Source organism: Rhamphochromis sp. 'chilingali' (genome assembly GCF_963969265.1).
Source record: "Rhamphochromis sp. 'chilingali' genome assembly, chromosome: 14".
Classification (NCBI taxonomy): domain Eukaryota; kingdom Metazoa; phylum Chordata; class Actinopteri; order Cichliformes; family Cichlidae; genus Rhamphochromis; species Rhamphochromis sp. 'chilingali'.
The window spans coordinates 12,497,170-12,517,802 of NC_137941.1; the positions used below are offsets into that span (position 1 = coordinate 12,497,170).

The following is a 20,633-nucleotide window of genomic DNA, read 5'->3' on the forward strand; positions in this document are numbered from 1 at the left end:
TGGACAGACTTGGTGTGAATCTCCTGTTTCACCCTGTCTCAAAGTGCTGTATTGGAATGACAAATTGTGTCTGGAGATGCCATTTGAGTACAGTTAACCCGTTGTCATGTTCAAGAAATCTGTTTGAAATTATGTAAGCTCTGTGACGTGGCACATTATCCCGCTGAAAGCAGCCAATCAGAAGGAAGGACATGTCATCCTAGTAGTCTGTGGGGTTTGAATGATGCCCCTCTCTGGTCTTTTGCTTGAAAGTATTCTGTTTCAAGGTTTGCCATGTTGTGCCTTCTGAGATGCTCTTCTGTATACCTTGGTTGAAACCTGTAGTTTGTTGAGTTACTGTTGCTATCCTGTCGTCTTGAAGCCATCTGGTCTTGCTCGTCTGATCTCTGGCACCTGCAAAACCACCCCTCACTGGATAGTTTCTCTCAGGGAGTTTGGTTGAGAGTCTCTTAAATCACCTTTCTTCCCCATTTGGATGTTCAGTTTGAACTTCATCAGGTTGTTTTTGCCACGTCTACAAGCCTAAATGCACTGAGTTGCCTGCACGTGATTGCCAGATTAGATAACAAGCAGCTGAATAGGTATACCTAATAAAATGGCCCAGAGGGTATGCTGTGGGGTAAATATAATGCATTTCCAACAATCATATTGTCTGTATCTGCAGCATGTTGATTGCAACCGGTTGCAGTCCTCAGTAAAGCAGCAAAACCTAAATATAGACACTAAAACATTTTTGTTAAATTTAGAAAAAACTTGTGACCGTGGGACATTATTTAATGTGCATCATACACATACACTCAATCATTGCATTTTACCCCATAAACCTTAAGGAACAACACTAAAGATGGGAGTTTATGTTCAGAGAGGCTGTACAAGAACACATTGTACCTCAGCTGGATAATTTAGCACAATGTCAGTGTTACTACATGCACTCACACATAAAGACACTGGACTTCTGCACACAACACAGACATTTCTAAGCACTCTGATCATGCAGTGTTACTGCTTTTGCCAGAAGCACCCTTATACACAGTTCCCAGAAACACACACACACACAAACAGACAGCAGTGTCCATACGACACATCAGCCTTGATCTCTCTTTGAATCTTTGCTTTCTCCCTTTGAGAAAATAATGGTGTGTTTCATTTGGGAAGCTAAAGAGTACACACTGTGAGGAGACAGCCAAGAATAACATACATACACACACGAGCACTCCCACGTACATACGTACACACAAGTGAACACACAGACTCACAAAACACACAGCTGAATGACATCACTGTGCTTTTTGTTTTATGGAGGCGTAATGACAGAGCTTCTCCTTTCGCTCTGTTTTTCTCTCCCTCTCTTGCGCTCCCTCTCGCATATATGCGCACACAAACGCACGCACGCACACGAACATGCACACACACGCATCTGTTCTCAATTACAAAAGAAAGTATGCGCATAGCCCTGGCATTTTGGGGTTTTTCACATGACCGGTACACCTCTCTGTGGATTTCTGCCTCTGTTCTGCAGTGTAGAAGAGCAGGTGGCTAGCAACCACATGTGTCCATTTGTGCGTGCACATGCATACACAAACACACTCACGTGCTTGCCTGAATGTTGTCGTGGAATTGTATATTTGTGCACTTTTATTCTCACGAGAAACAAACTCAGCCCTAATAGTGTTAAATTGCATTTCCTACATTATAAATTTAATTAATACAATTATAAATGCATGAAGTAATGCATTATAATGACTATTATCTTAGCTGTTGGACAAGTTGGTTTCTAAACAGACATTATAAACTTGCAGGTTTGGAAGACTTCTCATGTAGGAACTAAAGTGGTTACAACTTCTTTGCATATTTGCACCAACATGGGTGTTGACAATCGGCTGACTGTACTGTGTCTATGTTTTCTATCCTGTGCAAATTGCACCAGAGCCTTGGACACAATAGTGTATCAAGTAATTTAGTGTTAGCCAGTATATGAGGAGTATCAGGAGACAGAGGGGTGAGGTAGCACGGGTACATCTTAAACAAGCTAAGATGACTTTGAAAGTAATAATGATGCTAACTGCTTACAGATACAGGCAGACCTATTATTTCCGAGACACAATTTTAAAACCAGCCCTCTCCTGCAATATTAAGTGATTATTCAGTGAGACTCAATGTCAAACCACTGATTTGTTCCCTCCAGGGCCTAATACCGAGTGACGGCTGCAGTCAGTGAAGGCCGCTCATTTATACTAATCCACACTGCATCTTTGTGTCTTCCAGTCCACAGTCCCTCTGCTGCAAGCCCGGAACGCCCCACGGTGGCCATATCTCCCCTTCGTTCTCAGAGCTCCTCCCCGTCGCGCTGCCCTGGCCAATCGGGTCGTCCTCTCTCCATGGTATCTCCGGGACCCAGCTTAGGGCCCTCGCCCCTCTCTTCCCCGGCTTCGCGCCCCATCCTCCCCCTCTCCTCCCCTCTCTCCTGCCTCACGCCTCCGAACGTGTCCGCGGTGCTCCTCAACGGAGAGTCAGCCAGTCCACTGCAACCGCCATCGCCGGGCCCCTCACACACCACAGCCCAAGGCGTCCTCGCGCCCAAAGCAGAGAAGGTGAGGCTCATTCTCGCTGATAATTCTGAAGACACTTTGCAGCAGAGAGCAAATATTATTAGCTTGCTTCAATATTTGTCTTTTTGTACAAACATTTGCCATCAGATTTTGAAAAAAAATTATTGGATTTTGTGAAATTACAGCCACAAGGACTTTTCCTCTAATGGAATAATTGGATGTCTTACATTACAATATGGCTTTCATTATTTTCTTCACATATATAATCACAAAACTGAACTGTTTTGTGGGAATTAGGTTCTATGAGAAATGAAAGTCACACCTCTTAATCATAAAATAACTATAAATGACTGTATTTATATCAGGGCAAGAATATTTCAGATCTATGGACATGAACACAGAAAAATATACCAGAATTGCCAAAATTATTAATGAAAATGTTCACAGAATCGTTTTTCACGGCTGGAAATTCAACATGGCAAAACTCATCTGTCAGTTTGCGTATTTTGCCTGCACCCTCATTTCAGACCGCCCAGCTCTTCTCATTTACACGGATAGTAACTGAGGGAACAAGTAATTGGTGCCACTTCTACTTTTATGTCTCCAGACATTATACTCCTCCTATTAATACTCATCACATATAGTTTAATTAATGTTCACACCACGCGAGGAGAAAATGTGTTTTGTCTTTCACCTGTCACAGCTAAGTAGGTGTGAAATCTGTGCTGTGTATGTCCTCTTCCTCGGTAAGTGTCATTCACCCAGGCAGCTGGCACAAACGCTGAGTGCCATCCTATATGTTATAAGAACCGCAGCGTTAAAGCTGTGGATGTTAAGTCGGGCTGCTTTGACAGTGAATGATGGCACCGAAAGCTCACATCTGTCTCAGCTCCATTTGCCTCACTGTTGGCTTCACTGTCTGGGACAGCTAATCTAACTACGTGGCTAGCTGACAAACAGCTCATTGACTATGGAACAGCAGGCAGAGGCCTTGTTGACACTGTCACACTCATAGATGAAATGCCTCTCATTTTTTGTTAGGAGTTTGTGTTCCACATACTAATAAATATATTACAACTACCTGTAATTCATTTAAAATGGCTATTTATGACATCCTTTATTTCATTATGATTTTAAAGAATGCTGCCTTTTATCACTAAAATTATACACACTATGGTCTTCTCTTAACAACTTAACCAATTTACAGTTTTCTTAGGGGGCCTGGAGCCTATCCCAGCTGATATAGGACCAGAGGCGCAGTAGAACCTAGACAGATAGCTAAAATGACAACTACACTTTCACACCCACGTCTACGGTCAGTTTCAAATCACCATTTGCCAAACAAGCACAGTTCCCTGTGCACACACAGGTACATGTACAGACCCAAGCTCACCTCTGCACCACCCTCCTAAAATCATATATTTGGAGGGTTTAAGGAGATTTTTCTCAGCTTTTAACTGATCACCTGGCTTAAACATCCTTTCTGAGCTGTCTCTGATCCCAAAAGAGCCTCTCAGTATGGATTTTTCTGTAGTTGTAACATCCGTTTATCATCTAAATGCTGATTAAAATTTCAGAGGAAAGCCAGATAATTCTTCTTTTTTCCGAAGACAAACGGGCTTGTTACAACCTAATTATTATTGGTTAAAAAACTGGGTATTGACATCTTTTGTCCCATTATATGACACTATCCTTTTGTACTTGGCTCGTTCGCGGTTGCATTGGCACAGCTGAAACATCAGGTATGAAATCAGCGTGGCGGTAAGGCTGCACAGACTTTGTTACAGAGGAAATGATGAAGCAGCTATGATAACTCTCTGCCAGACGCAGTTTAGGGTAATCTCTGTTCGACACACTGTCTACAGTGCAAGCCAGCATTACAGACGCATATCACGCCGGACACTGAAATGCATTTGTACACCACTTCCAAGAGGCCTGCCCTCACAGGCCAACCGCCAAGAAAAAGGCTGTCAGAAGTGATTGCATGAAGTCTGAAAATGCCTTGAAACACTTTGGAGATTGATTGTAAATAAGTCTCACATTTAGCTGTATAGTGGTGTCATTAAATCATGTTGGAACCTTGATCCTTATACCCAGAGGCTCTTTTGTCCTTAAAGCGACAGCTATGACTAGGGAAAACAAGGACACCAAACTAAATAAGATATATGAATATGAAGGAGATGTTCATTCTTAAAATTTCCTGATTAATCTTTCTCAATTTTACTTCTTTTTTTAAACCTAAGCAGAGTGTTGAGCGTGGGTGAATAAAATGGCAGAGTAATTAGCTCTGTGGGTGGACAGAAAGTGGCATCCAGTGCATTACTTCTATCAACCCCGATCTCCATGGTGCCTACTTTTAGAAGTGAAGTTAAAAACACTGCGACTTTAACACAGCTTTCTCACATTTAAAGTGTAACACAAGTTCACTCACACACGGGCATCAACGGTATTTATTTACATACTGTGCAAATCACAGACTGGACGGCAGAGTCACAAGCGATTAAATGCGAGTAGCTGCTGCCCCCTCGTGGTTCGTTTTGGAAGAACACCAGGGGCTCGACACACTCGTGCAAACAGACGCACACACAGATGAGCGCACACACTCGCAGGAGGCAGATTAAGCCTTTAAGCCAGCAGATGAAAGAAGAGAGGGAGTGATTATTCACTTTTTGTGCCATTTCACTCCCGCCTCCCTCCCTCTATCTCTATGCCTGAACCTCTCTGTTCTCTCTATCCTGCCCCCTGTATTTCTTTCCCACCCACTGTTGACCTTCTTCTTTTTCTCCCTCTTCTCTACCTCTTTCCCATTCTGACTTCTTTTCCTTTTTTCCTCCATCCTTCCATTCTTCTTCTATCTCTTTAATCTTTATTTTTTCCCCCTCGCTCTCCCAAATTAGATTCCAGACAATCTGCATTTGCATGAAAAGGAAGAAAACCTGTGTTGCCAAAGCCGTGCAACATCTTATGCGTGTTATACCATGCCAGAGTACACTCGAGACAGCTGTATGTTATCCAGACAGTGAGCACTTTTATTTTTAAAGAAGGCTGGGAAATAAAGAAAGGTGAGCAGTATTTTTTTAGGCATCTAACAAGAAAAAAACATATGTCTTTATTTAGAGGAATGCACATCCCTAAAGCGCTGCTTCTCTGAGTGTAGGAGCAGGTTATGCGGTTCATTTTCTGCAGTGGGTCTGCTGAGTCAAAGTGTTTTACAGCCTCCCCTAATGCTTTCCCAAGCACTTTTTTCTAACCATCCCACCTCCATAATAAGTTTGGTCATTAGGACTGAATTATTATTGGTCTCCTTTTTTGTTTTGCTTGATTTTATCAGTTATTTTAATACAGTTATCATCAAAACACTCAATCATCACTAATGGAATTTGGTTGTCCAAGATGTAATAATTGAATTTATCTGAGGGCTGCAACTCGGGATTATTTGCAATTTTGACCACAGCAAATGTTCCTGGTGTGGACCTCCTGGTCGATGGGGCCGTTCTTGTGTGGAGTTTGCGTGTTCTCATTGGGCCTGCGTTATTCCCACAAGGCCTCTGCAGATGCATGTTACTTTAACTGGTGATTCTAAGTTGGCCATAAATGTGGATGTTAGAGGTGGTCTGAAAATACGTCTAGGGTATACACCACCTTTTTTTTTTTTAGCCTTTTTTTGCTAATGATAGCCCCCTTTGACCCTAGGTTGAATAAGCTGTTGTGTAGATGAATACTCTGCTGGTTGTTTTCAGAGTTAATGGATTCAATTTCAGAAACTCCAGTTAGACAGCAGTTTTAAAGGTTAGCATGTTCGACCCTGTTTAGATTTAAGTTTAAACAATGACATGCTCTACACGTTTGCTTTCACGAAAGGAACAGAGTTTAATTTACAGACTGTCACAGGAAGCCATTTACACCTGAACAAATGATCTTTTTAAACTGTCCAAATTAAGTTATTGACCAGCCAAAGTAGGTGTATTTCATGCAGGAAACAAACAAGCCAAGATGAACAAAGTTTTGACATAAGTGCCTTTTTAACTAGTATTTTTGCTTGTTCGTTTCTTTGCTTGAGCACACATTTCAATGCAGTTTTGTGCTCATTAGTTATAATTAGTAAGAAGAAGTAATCCTCCCGAAAGTGTTGTGTTCTGGCTATTTCTCTGTGACAGATCATTACTCTTATCGCCCTCCATATTTAATGACGGCTTCTAGTTTTCACAACTTCATGCAGAACAGGCAGGTTTTCCGTCAAGCCTGGTTCAGTAGACGACAGTATTGTAAAGCCATCTGCAAAGGCTTGCAAATTTACTGTGACAGCTGGACAGAACTATCACAAGGGCCAGTGAGCAGAATTCAGATATATAGACAGCGATATCTTAAATTTCAATTACATGGAAGAAGTGTAGTCTCCCTAAGGAAACATGATTAGTTTGGTTTCTCTGTTTTTGTTTGTCTGCTTGTTAGCAGGATTTGCTCTGGATCTCAAACTGTTTTAGCAATTTTTGGGATGACTCTTTTTTTAACATTTGTTCATTATTCTGCATTGAAAGATGGTAGAGTTGGACATATGTTCACAGATCGTCTTCTTCTTCTTATCCAAGGACTCAGTTCATGTCCTTTGTCAAGTAAATTTTTAGTTTTACTTATTCCAGTCTGGAACTGCTCTTGTTTCTGATGCCATTACAGCTTATTGTTAATATCGTTATTGTTATGTCAAGGTTCAGTTCAATTTCAGTAACAGGCTACACAATAGCTAATCAGCTGTATACTATAGCATGCTCAATAGCTTATGTAGAGTCCAGAGAAATCATTTGAGTTGGAATAAAAGTGATGAAAAATAACTCGAAACCTCATGAATAACTTTTTGAAAAAGTGACTTTTTTCTTAGAATTGAATTTCAATGTCGCTTTTTTTTTGTAGTTTCAGTTTAACGACAAAGAACACGTCTTTGTGTGATTCACTGTCAAAAGTGAGAGTACTGAAAGCAATAAACAGAGTCAAGAAAGGAGGTCAAAAGCTAAACCTTTGTCTGGTGTTTCATAATTTTAAACAGTTAAAAGGTATTACGCATATAATTAGAAGAATGTAGCACGATACTAGAGAGAAGTGGCACCTTATACATTTTGTATGTGTAAGTTAGAGTTTTCATATACCGGTTTGTAGAAGATATTAAACCTTTTAAAATTAGCTTGAATTCTCATTTTTGAATTCAGTGTTAGAAAAAAAAAAGGTGTAGGTATAGCCCAAGCAAGTAAATGCCAGATTAATACATACATACATACATATATATACACATATATATATATATATTATATATATATATATATATATATATATATATATATATATATATATATATATATATATATATATATATATATATATATATATATATATATATATATATATATATATATATATATATATATATATATATATATATATATATATATATATAGATATATATATATCTATATATATATATATATATATATATATATAGATATATATATAGATATATATATAGATATAGATATATAGATATATATATAGATATATATATCTATATATATATATCTATATATATATATATCTATATATCTATATATATATAGATAGATAGATAGATAGATAGATAGATAGATAGATATAGATAGATATCTATAGATATGTAGATATATATATAATATACATATATATATAGATATATGTATACGTAGAAAGATCTGATGATAGATCTAGCAACCAAAATAGGTGAGACAGAGGTAGAGCCAATGTGAATTCTCTGTGTGTGTCTCCAAAACAGCTGAAATCATGCTCAGACATGCTTACTATTGATTCGTGTCATCATGATTAAGGGTGTGAAATCACAGCAAGCTGTATGAGCTGAATGGACAATATTGCCAAGCACGTCCATGATCAATCACAGTGAAGCCTGTATGAAAAGGCATGAATCTGCCTTCACAGACACCATTAAGAAACGCTTGCTCTATAATCAATACACCATAGTCAGCTGCATGTGTAATCAGCTTGAAGACCACATACCCAACCACTTTCCTCAGTTAGCACTCAGTGTAACATGGGCATTCACACTGTGAACACAGATTTCTTAACAATCTCACATATCCACTGGTTCCTTCTTTCTAAGTCATGAGTGTAAGGCATGCTAATGCAGGAAAGAAGACTCGAGCTGCGTTTTCAATGTATTCCAGACTTACACAAAATACTTCATAGTGATTAATAAAGAAAAAATTAACAGTAATATTAGTTAACTAAGAACAATGGTAGTTTTACTTTTGGCTTGCTGTCACTGGGACACCTGTAAAACTGTCAATCATAGCTTGGTAGACTGGTACAGTTGTGCTCAGAAGTTACACTCATCATGGGTCTGAATGCCGTGGTCATTTGAGGCTTTTAATCATTTCTTTGAACTGTTTTTTTCCCAGGGGGGAATAATTGTAGATCATACAGCTTTGATTACTTTGAAAAACAAGAATTTTGGGGCACAATTTTTTATTTATTATGGATATTATCTAATCTAGATAGGGTAAAAGGTATACATAGAGGTTCAAATATATACATACATGCTCTTAAATCTTTTAATAAGCAGTGCTGAAGATTTTACAATGTGTGTTAACTTGACAAGATCAAGGCCTATTAACTTTGGTTGTTTCACCACTTTGCTAAAGTCCGGAAGAAGATCCAGATTGTTACCCTCAGATGAGATGACGTTGGTTAGGATGCTGACGGACAACCCAGGAACCACAAAGGCTCAAGCCTGCCATGACTGGGAGACTGCTGGTGTATGAATATATTTGAGCCTGTGGAGTGGATCCAAAATAGTTACATTTAAACTTTAAAGTTACAAGTTGTATGCTGTCCAATCATTCCTCTTTGGAAAAAGAATGGTTCAAAGAATTCATTAAAAGCCACGACATTCATGCCCAAGTAAACATGTATCTAAACTTTTGACCACACTTTAGTTACACTAAATATTGTAATTGGAATATTTTGATAGATACTCTTCTTTCCTTTCCAACATAAGAGGCAGCAAAGCAGTATGCATAAAAATATTTAATGTGCTGTAAATCATACCTGAAATTTTCTGACACTTGTAAAGCTTGCGTTGTTTTGCCATCGCTATTGTTTTCTGTATTTCTCCATGTTATAATGTATTTGTTATTTAGTTATAGGAAACAAACAATACCCTCCTGACCTGTTTTTTTTACAACATCACTTTTATTAGTTTCTTATCAAGAAAGGCCTTCCGAAATATACCTTTATATAGAAAAACGATGACCCTTACTAGCTCTGAGTTATTTGTTTTCTTGTTCCTCCCTTATTCTATCCCTCCATCCTCCCCTGCATCTTTTTCTTCATGCCTCTGTATTCAGAAGGAGAGGAAAGCAGGAGGTTTATTAAAACTCTTATCGGGCGCCGCAGCAAAGAAGAAACCTCGCTCACCCCCATCCTCCCCACCCACCCATGACCCCACTGGTCAAGGCGCCGTGGCTACCGACCCCGTGCACCACCATCACCACCACGCCCGCTCAGGTTCCTGTCCGATGGCGTCGCAAGGACGAGCCGGTTCCTGTCCAATCGAGAGCGACATGGCGGGGGCAATTGGGCTGGAGCCTCTGCACAGAAAGTCCGGTTCCCTGGATACCAACTTCCCCATGTCACCCCCGGCAACACGTGCTGGCAATGCTCTGATGGTCCTCCGACCTGAACCCAAACCCCTGTCCAGAGAGAGGTGGGCACACAGACACATGAAAACACACACGCGCACACTTAAATAGTCTGTACACAACAGGTGGATTTAGCCACCTGCTGTTACGAGCTTAACATTTGTATGTTTGAGAGAGTGGTTTGGATTGGATGTTTGGATGAGAGGTGGAGTAAAAAATTATCAGTCAATAAAAGTAAGCCTGGTTCTCAAGCTGAATCCATAGTTTGTATAGACACAGACATCAAAAACTCTGCAGAAGACATCAATACCACCAACTTGATTGAGAGAGGGATCAAGTAACAGGCAGATGCTCAAACTCTTTGAGCGCCTGTCACTTAAAGCAGCCACATGGCCAAAATTCACAACCTCTGCAGTTTTCATGAAAAGGAATATTGGCTCTAAAGACAAAACCCTTTTTTTTTTTGTGCCAGAATATGTTAAATTCTGCTGTGTATCCGGGCATTTTAACATGTGGGTTATTTGGTTTTAATGCCAGCCTTCAAGGAGTGTTTGGCACTTCCATGTTGGCTTTATTTTCCAGCCCCAGAGGTTGCCGCTTGATAAACACAGATAAACAAACACGCTTGCAGGCCGAGGTGATGCTTTTATGAACTTGGCTCAAGCACAAGTTTATTGTCACTGTGCAGAACAAGGCTGCAGGCGATGCAATATTCCTCAAACAAATCCGTTATATTGTTTCTCTCCAGAGTGATTAAAAAGTTAGACAAGGTAATATTTGGATATGTGCGAGCGCAGAACACTGACAATATCGTAAATACTGCGAGTAAACGAACATTCTGACCAGCTGGAAATGACAGCAAATATTTTCTGACAAGTTTAAGCAATTTTGGCATCAAATCTTGTGAGAGTGTGGGATAATAAACCATAAGCAGACAATGGATGAAAACAAAGCTGGGAGCCTCTCCAGAGGTGCCTTCATGACCAGTTGGTGCTGCATTCCCACAAAGAGATATGTAATACCGGGTTTCTCTTGAGGTGGTAGTTTTTTGTTATATATGCTGCCATCTATGTTAGTTGTTCTACACTTACTGCGATATGTGAGCTTAAGTGTTGATAAGAACACATCGCAATACTATGGTGAAACACAGACAGTGTTAGGAGTGTTACCTGTGAAATAGAAGAGGTTACAAAACACTGGTTACCTTCTTAGCTAAATTGCATCGCTTATTGCATTTCTATGTTATTTACAACACTAAAGTAATGTAACTAAACTTTTGATTACTTTACTAAGCAAAGGTTTTAAGCAATAAAACGGTGTCCTCTACAGACTGTAAATGTTTCCTTAGGTTTGACATCAAGCATTTCAGTGCTCAAAGCATAAATAAATGAGCTCTACTCTCTATAGCAATGTTGACTTCAAGAGGAAAGTGTTGAATTTCCAGCACTGAAAGACGCTCTCGTCTGACCGGATAGCCACTTGCCTGGCGTGGTCGACTGTTTTCAGGCATGGCAGACTCAGATTGCTTACAGTAATGTGCATTGATTTGACTGGCAGGCAAGAGGTGTATAAGAGAGCCAAAGCCTGTGTACACATAGACAGCTCCCTGTAAGCCATCCTACTCATGAAAACATTCATTCTTTTTCTTTCCCATGAACACACACTAACACACACTTTGTGCCTCCTTAGAAAAAACCTGTAAATGCTGGAACGCACTTAAAGACTCCTCAGCTGGACGTTGAGGGGGAATAATGCATTTAGCATGAAATTATCACTGTCAGCAGGATGCTGGTGTAATGGGAACGCTGATTATCACAGAATGATGCTTATTCTGTTTGTGCGAAGAAAAAAGCAGAGAAGGAAAACAAATCTCGTCCCCTGTGTTTGACAGCATTACACCAAAACATCAGCGCTATGGTTATCACAACAACTTATCACGCACTTACAAAAACATCATTCACTGGGGAAGATTTAACGGGACTGTGGAATTAATCTCTGGTTCTCAAAAAAAAGAAACAGTTTAATTTATAGGTAAAATGTTTGATTTTTTTTTTCTTGTAACAAGAAGCGACTCATCAGTCACTCAAAAGAGCTGCTATTTTGCACCTGTGTGTGAAACTGTAGATTATATTAGAGGGTGAGGGCATTGTCAAAATATAAAAAATTAAGTTTATTCCAGTGACTAACTACTCATCTAAATTGTAACATTTATACTCACTGACAATTTGCTAGTATCTGGTTGGCCCCCTTTTGCCTTCAGAATTTATGTTCTTTGCATAGATTCAATAAGGAGCTGGAAACATTGCTCAGAGATTTTGATCATTTGGCTGATATCATTTAGTTAGGAGGATCGTCCCAGCATGCGATCTTGACTTTGCTACTCTGTGTTTCCGTGAGGCAGGTATCGTGTGGTGGTTCCGTACCCACCCCAGAGCGAGGCAGAGATCGAGCTGCGGGAGGGAGACGTGGTGTTCGTCCATAAGAAGAGGGACGACGGCTGGTACAAAGGCACTCTGCAGAGGACGGGTCAGACCGGCCTGTTTCCAGGCAGCTTTGTCGAGAGCTTCTGAACTGCAAAAAGTGGACGAATGAATGCACACATTGTTCCTGTTACTGAGTCATAAAACACATGAACACACACACAAAATCCAAGGTTGGGCTGATATTAGGTTCCCCAGATTTATCTTTGTTTTATTGGATTAAAGCTCAACAAGGCCTTAAGAGGCGGCTAACCTTGAAAACAAAGGAGATTTTTTTGTTATTTATATTTGCCAAGTAATCTGTTTGGAATTAAAATGTTTTTGATTCTATTGGAAAATATCATTCAGAATGAGAATACTTTATAATCCATAAAGAAATTATATTATTAATTATTAATTATTGGTGTTGGCTATAGTAATCCATATCAGTCCAACGTATCTACACACACAAACACATATACACACTGATAATGTACAAGAAAGCTCGTCCCTGCCTCGACCAGCTCAGCCACACAGGAAGCAGGGCAGCTTTTCCCATTATCCGCCCAGTGTTGGGTCAGAGGGGCTCCATCAGACTCGGTTTCCCGACCCGTGATGTTGACTACTGAAGGCACGCAGACTGAAAGAGCACAGAAAGACGAACCCTGCCTCCTAATTCTCCTCCTCGGCATCATCCACCAGCAAACACTAGCTCAAAAAAGCATTAGCTTTGCTTTTCCTCTGAGACCTCAGAACTTAAATTCGGGTGCTTTCTTTGTCTGAGAAGTGAGAACATACAGCCAGGTGATGAGGAAGCACATAAGCCTACACTCCAGAATCATTGTAAGCACATCTCTGTGTCGAATCTACGACCAGTATGTTTCTTTTCAACCCGATATATTATTTGTTAACGATGCATGTAGCATTATCACATTTTTAAAAAATGTTGAAATAGATATTTTATGTTGCCGTGCTGTCTGTCACAGGATTTGTAATTTAAAAGCCAGTGTCACAGAAAGTCTAAATTAGGTCATTAATTTTTCTATTTCTATATCATAACATAATGGTGAACCGCTTATTTTTATTCAAGTTTTTTTTTTATTACATCTGATTTAAACAGACCCCATCAGTTGGATTAAGCTGAATTGTTGAATGTAAAAAGGAACACAAAGTCACACCAAAACTCCTTTAAAGAATTCATTTGTATTTATAATGCTGTTTTTGAACTTCTGTATGAGTTTAGAAACAAAAGAAATGCACTTGGTAATATTTGATACAACCTTCCAGAATATCTACATTTACAGTATTTTACTAATGTACAGTATTTACTTGACAAAGGGGATTTCCACTGCTGCTTGTGACATACTTGTTTTAAGCGCAAATATGATTTTTCTTTAAGAAAGCACAAATTTCTTTGGTGGGGTGAAATGACTAAAACATTTTTTTCAGATGTCAGCTTGAAATGTAAAAAAAAACAAAGCTTCCATTATTGACAGTTCTCATCAAATAAGTACAAAGATTGCGAAGAGTATTTCCTCTTCCTCAGCTTTTTCCTCGACAGTTTTTTATCTATTCTGAGACAACGTTGCCAAACCAAAACTGCACAGACTCGATGCTCGTGAAAGAATAGCTGAGAGGGGAAACTCAGAGGACACAAACTTTCATCATGCAACTGCCAGAATTGACTTTGTTACTCAGATCGTGTCAAATAATTTTGTTCTGCTTTAGTGAAAGTGTAGTCTGTCTGCTTCTGTGATTCTTTCGTATCCAGAGTTTAGATGCAGGCTTGCCTGGTTTACGTTCTGCCACAACCACCTACCTGTTTTTCTGCTTGTGGAGACAAAAGCACAGCAACACTCAGAGCCTGACTCACTCGCTGTGTGTGCGGCGGTACATCAGAGATAAAGAGGCGGTCAAAGAGCACAGGTACAGGGCACGAGGCACTTCCTCACCTATTTTTTTAAACGAGGCAGAGTTAAACACACAGGCGAGGGTTGTTCATTAGCTGACTGCTTAGATTTCTAATTGGCTCTAACCTGATCCTAAGCACAGAGCCTTTATGGCTTAAGCACTGTTGAGTCTCCTTCCTACATCCATGTTATGTGGGAAGAAAAATACACTGCTCACAAAAAAATTCATTCATTAAGGGAACATTTGATCATCACAGTACAGACTAAAGTAAATAAAATATCAGGGACGTCATGCTGTACAGTTAGGAAGCACAAACCATTGTGAATCAGTTTCACCTGCTTTGGTTCAGGTTCACACTGAGCACATGTGAAAGATGTGAAAGAGCATGAAGATGCCGTAGCAAACTTTATGATGCCACCAAGAGCTGACATGCCGATTCTGGTGTAGTCTGCTGATGCCAGTCAGTGATGTGCTGGGAGACACAGCAGAGGGATATACTACAAAGTTCAACAAAGCCAGGCTTTCTTTGCTTTAGCTTAATTCCATAAAACCCAAACAATTACAGAGCTCTGAAACTTTCAAATAGATACAATTAAACATCAAAGTTACGTATCAGTTTTAAGCCATCCTTGCTAAATTGTGTCAAAGTGTCATGATGGATGATCACGTACAGACATGCCATAACGTTGAGTCTGCTCATCTGGATGGAAATTGCTTTAGTTTGTCAGCAGAACAAAGTAAAAGTAATTTTATTGATTGGTGTGTGTTCTGCGCTCTTTAGCTGCAGTTCCAGAAGTCTAAAAGAGAGTTAAGAGCAGATTCGTGTGAAGTATAACAACATTTATAGATTTTCTGCATCACCAAATGAATAAATGTATCATGCCAATGCCCAGTTTGCACTGCTGAACCTTTAACGCTCTGATTCATTCATGATGTTAACAGCTTGCGCACGTAATACATATTCACCCTGCAGACAATTTACATTCCGCTTAAAACATGCTGTAAATAAAAGAATCAGCAAGAAAGTGGAGCTCCCGGTCAATTTTAAACCAAAACTCTGAACATAACCTGACCCTGACCACTTTATGTGATCAGCACAAGTTACCACGGTGATTTAGTCAGAAGACACAGAAAACTCCCTTTGTAGTATAACCTGCTAGTATCGTCACATGCTGCCAGTAGTGAGAAGGACACTAGACAGAATAAAAACTACTGAAAAATGAGTAAGGAGGAATGAGGAGAGAGGAATGGTCTGTGGCCACCACCTTTAAATCCTTTAATAATTCCTGTAATTCACTTTGTGGTGGGCTGTCTTGCTGTCACTTTCATGTGCACCACAATGGTTCCTCGTGCTTCCTACCTGCACAGATTGATGTCCCTGAAGTCGAACTGACATTGTGCTATATTTTGTTGATCAAATGAGCAGTGTAGATACAAAAAGGTATCTACACTGCTCTGAGAATCTTTATTTATAGAGCACTTTTTTGAACATGCATACAATTTTTGCTAATTTAAAGAACATCCACAAGATAAATGGCACAAAACTTGTCGCATTTTGGTCTTTTTTTTTTCTTCCTCAGAGAGGAAACTCTACAAACTCTAGAGGACAAAATGTTTGGAAGCTACTGTCACGTGTTTTCCACAAATTATCAGACCGAATGATCAAATCTGAGACCTTCCAGCGAAATCAGTGGATACTTGAAGAAAAAAGCACATAACATAAACAGATGCTAAATCAGACTACAACGTCGAATTCGCTAGAAACCATTTTTTTCCCTCCCAGATACTTTTGATGCTGTGAGATACTTGTGCTTTCTGAACAGTAGGCATATAATTTTGAAAAACAAGCAAAAGAAATATACTGGACTCTAAATTAAAGTTTTTTCCAACACATACAGACTAGGGCTAGGCTGTTTTCCGTTAACATTACTTATATGAAGAAGCTCGCTTCAATTCTTAACACGTTTAATGTTTAACTGGTCGTTTTTGTCTATGTGATGTTATTTTATACAAGTGTACCAGACTATGATCTTTGTATGTGTTTCAGTGGGGCGTTTGGGGTCAGTCGATTAAAAGTGCCAGTTTATTTACCTTGAAAAAAACAAAAGGGAAAGTAAACGCCAAATTTTTTGATATTGTGATGGGAAACTTCAATCTGAACATATCTACATTGGCCTTCAAAACCTGTCAGTCAAACCCCAGTGCCTACAAATGTCAATACACACGCAAACACAAGTATACGCTCTTACTTTTCCTTCTAGGTAGATCAGTGCCCTCTTTCCCTCTTTGTTTTGTTTGTATCAGTGTGATAAGTTTGCTGTTTGCTTTTCAATCCGCACAAAGACGGAAATCCAGCGGATCCCAGAACAGTTTCCGAAGAAACACTGAGCAAAGTTTGGATCTGTTTGGATGCCCGCTAAACTGAGGACTTTAATTTCTATAGAGTCAAACTTAAGCACAAGTCCTTGTTTGCCCGGTTTGTTCTTTTTTTTTTTTTTTTTTTTTTTTTTCTTTGGGGTGGGTGATGTGAGGAGAAAGCGTTTACAAGAGTCAAAAAGTCAGGAATAAAACCACTGCACGGTGGTCACTTTACGCAAAATAACTTGAACCGCTGGTTTTTGCAAACTGTCTTCATGTGTTTTGATTACGTGATGTAAGCTTGTCGTTTGCCTCAGCTTCCTGGTTGTGGAAAATGTGAACAGGCTTTGAACAGCAGCGGTAGCTCCCACTGGACGCGAACACTTCGTTGGATTTTGTATGACGCTCCTGTTTCGATTGAGCTTGTTTCAGATTATGAATTTGAAATAATAATAGTTCATTTTGGTTTGTCCTTCCAGGAAGCCTGAGCTGTGTCACCCTGCCATCTTGACTTAGATGTTGGCCATATTTGTTCCTATGGATACTTGGGTGTTTGTGTGTGTGATGAGAGAGGTTGGGAGGAGGCATCTGTATGTAGCTCTTTACATAAAAAAGAAACTTTATTAAAAAAAATAAATTAAAAAAAACAGTTCGGTGGAGCATGGATACTCATGCCTCTCCAGGAAAGAGTCCAGCAGAGCAGTGAGAGAAACAGAGGGACGAAAAAAAGTATATATATTATTCTATATTGTGCAGAATATTTATAGGCCTTTTGTGCCATTGAAGTCATGCTCTGTGCTGGCCACGCCCAGCGCTCTCTACCATGTGATCATTATACATCGTCTTGTACTGATGACCCGTGGTTGATTTGTTTTTTCATGTCAAGTGCATTTTTCGCAATAAATGCCTTTGTTTTAAAACAGCTGTTCAGTGTGTTTTTTTTCTCTACATGTTGCCTGCAGCTTTATGATTATCATGAAAGAGGAAGTGGCAGAATCAATTCACATTTATGTGCTCCTGGTACAAAAACAAGGACATTACCTGTATAGCCCATTAAGATTTCACAGCTGGCCATTAGAGAATCCATCCTGGAGAGTCATATTGTATCTTGCTATAATTATAATTATCTTGTGAAAAGCTGTGGGAGCAACACTCCAGGTATGGTTGTCGGCGTATCATTAGTGAAGTGTGTGAAGTGAAGAGGTGTTTAGGAATAAAGGAGACGTTCTTCCTCTTTTATCCTTCCCCCCCATTGTCTCTTTGACTCATTCTCAAATCTCTATCTTCCTCCTTTCTTATCTTCTTCCTCTTGGCCTCTAAAAGCCAACGCTGGCGTGGATGAGGTGTGTAATTGGTAAATTTCAGAGCGTCAGCGGCACTCCCCTTAAATGACAACCCTATCTTTCCACGAGTCGAGCCTGTCTCCAGCGATCACCCCCATTTGCATTTAGAGTGACTGGCAAAAGGTGACAGGGGTGTGTACGGGAATGTCTGCATGTGCGAGTGCAGGTGTATGACAGCTATCTTAGCTGTAAACCCAGTCATAAAAAACTCGACTCTAACACTCAAACTGCTGCGTTTAAAGCAGAGAGAGGGAATGCTGCACTTTTTTCTTTGATTTTTCAGATTTCTGCAGTGCACAGATTGTGTTCTTCCAGGAAAACTGGGTGAAATCACTTCCCACCTGGGAGCTGAATCTCCTAGAGAGCAGCTGAAGGTGTCTGTATATACACACACACACACACACGTGCCCATTCTCCACAGTTTTCCTGGGTGAAATGGTTCTCCTCTAGGTATCCACTTCTCAGCTTATTATACCAGTGAGGTGCTGCAGGCTCCTGCAAGGAATCGATCAGCATTCCTCTGCTATACGCCAGAGCTGTCTTTCCACCTGTCTGTGTGCCAGCTCCAGAGTCGCACTAAGGGAAAGAGGGCTGTAGGGTAAGACACTGCAGGGTACAAGTCCTTTATCAGGCAATATAGGGCACTCCCTTTGTGTGTGTGTGTGTGTTCGTGTTCAGATATAGCAAGTGGTGGGTAGGGGAGATGTTAAGCTGCTGTTACCTACTAAATCTTACTCTAAAGCAAAGGGAGAGCTTCTTCCACTTATCTTCTGAGAAAAGGAAAACGAAATGTAGACATTAACATTTCTTCTAACTGAACCACACAGATGGAGGCATTTTCTTTTCTTTTAGAATTAGAATAGAATAGAATTCAACTTTATTGTCATTGCACATGCACAGGTACAGGGCAACGAAATGCAGTTTGCATCCATCCAGAAGTGCTTTAGTGATATAGATATATTACAATATATATTAGCAATAATATAGATATGTGAGTATATTACAGAAATGGGTCTATTATGGTATGTTATAATGTACACGGTATGAAGTATGTTGTGAATATTCTATAACTATAAGTATGTACAGGCTGTAGTGAGTACAAGCTATGTACAGGATATGAACAGGATATAAATATGAAAAACTATACAGAATATGAAATAAATAACTTTACAGAATCTGGGATATACAGCTATACAGAAATGGGAACTATGCAAGTTGTAAACAGTTGTAGGGTTAAAGATTATCGAATGTACAGAATGATTATTTACACAGAGCTATACAGTAGTGCAGTTAAGATAAGTGAGGGTGTAGATAGTTTCTACAGAGGCAATATAAAGTGCTAGTGGTTGTGAGTGGTGGTTCAGTCCATGTTATTATTGTGTTTGAGGGTACAGTTGTCCATTGTGGGTGTGTGTATGTTCAGTCCATGAGTTTAACGTGGGTCAGATGTCAGGAGGCAGAGTTCAGGAGTCTGACAGCTGTGGGGAAGAAGCTGTTCCGGTACCTGGTGGTCTTAGTCCGGAGGCTCCTGTGGCGCCTCCCAGAGGGCAGGAGGGTGAAGAGTCCATGTGATGGGTGACTGGGGTCTTTGATGATTTTCCCAGCCCTTTTCAGACACCGCTTCCTGTAGATGTCTTTTATGGCAGGAAGTGGTGCTCCGGCGATGCGCTGGGCAGTTTTCACGACCCTCTGCAACGCCTTCCGGTCCGAGACAGAGCAGTTCCCGTACCAGACTGTTATACAGTTGGTCAGGATGCTCTCGATGGTGCAGCGATAGAAGTTCACCAGGGTGTCTGAGGACAGGTGGTTCTTCCTCAGAGTCCTCAAGAAGAAGAGGCGCTGGTGAGCCTTCTTGACCAGCTTGGAGCAGTTGGTCGTCCAGGTGAGATCCTCGGAGATGTGGGTACGGTATAAAAGAAAACGTTCAAATGCCTTAAAAGTGTTATTCCAGTGATTAGATGTGGTGTCAGCAACCAACAATAAAACTTTAGTGAGGCAAAAACAGGCCTCGCTAAAGAAATGCTTTCCCCCAAATACAGTGTATAATGTCAGACCAACAGTACATTTAATAGTGTAATAATCTCCACAATTAGATATCCTGGGGGAATTCCTTGGCAGGACTGCAATGATGCCATTACACATGGACATAACATTTCAGTTTGTAGCTCTTCCACTGTCAAATCTTTGAAGCCAGTGCAAACAGACTGTGGGTACGGTTAAATCAGTCCTCATTCATTACATCACAGTCTGAACCTCACGCTGTACCAGTAGATGGTACCAGTAGATGTGTTGCCTATAAACATCCCAGCCTTTAATGAAGTAGACAAACACAATCCA

The 20,633-nt window shown here is 40.0% G+C and overlaps 1 protein-coding gene across 3 annotated transcripts in view; it reads left to right on the forward strand.

The window, feature by feature from the left end:
- The window catches only part of LOC308410514 (E3 ubiquitin-protein ligase SH3RF3-like), a 117,988-nt gene extending 101,275 nt beyond the window's left edge, over positions 1-16,713 (forward strand). Inside the window, exons 8-10 of one of the 3 annotated variants that reach the window (XM_080903886.1) lie at positions 2,266-2,591; positions 9,932-10,290; positions 12,623-16,713. In XM_080903886.1, the coding sequence (XP_080760012.1) occupies positions 2,266-2,591; positions 9,932-10,290; positions 12,623-12,707 (770 nt within the window). In that variant the 3' untranslated portion in view covers positions 12,708-16,713. The remainder of the gene's footprint in view (positions 1-2,265; positions 2,592-9,931; positions 10,291-12,622) is intronic. The other 2 variants (XM_080903884.1, XM_080903885.1) reach the window with 2 other exon arrangements.
- The last annotated feature ends 3,920 nt before the right edge of the window (positions 16,714-20,633 follow it).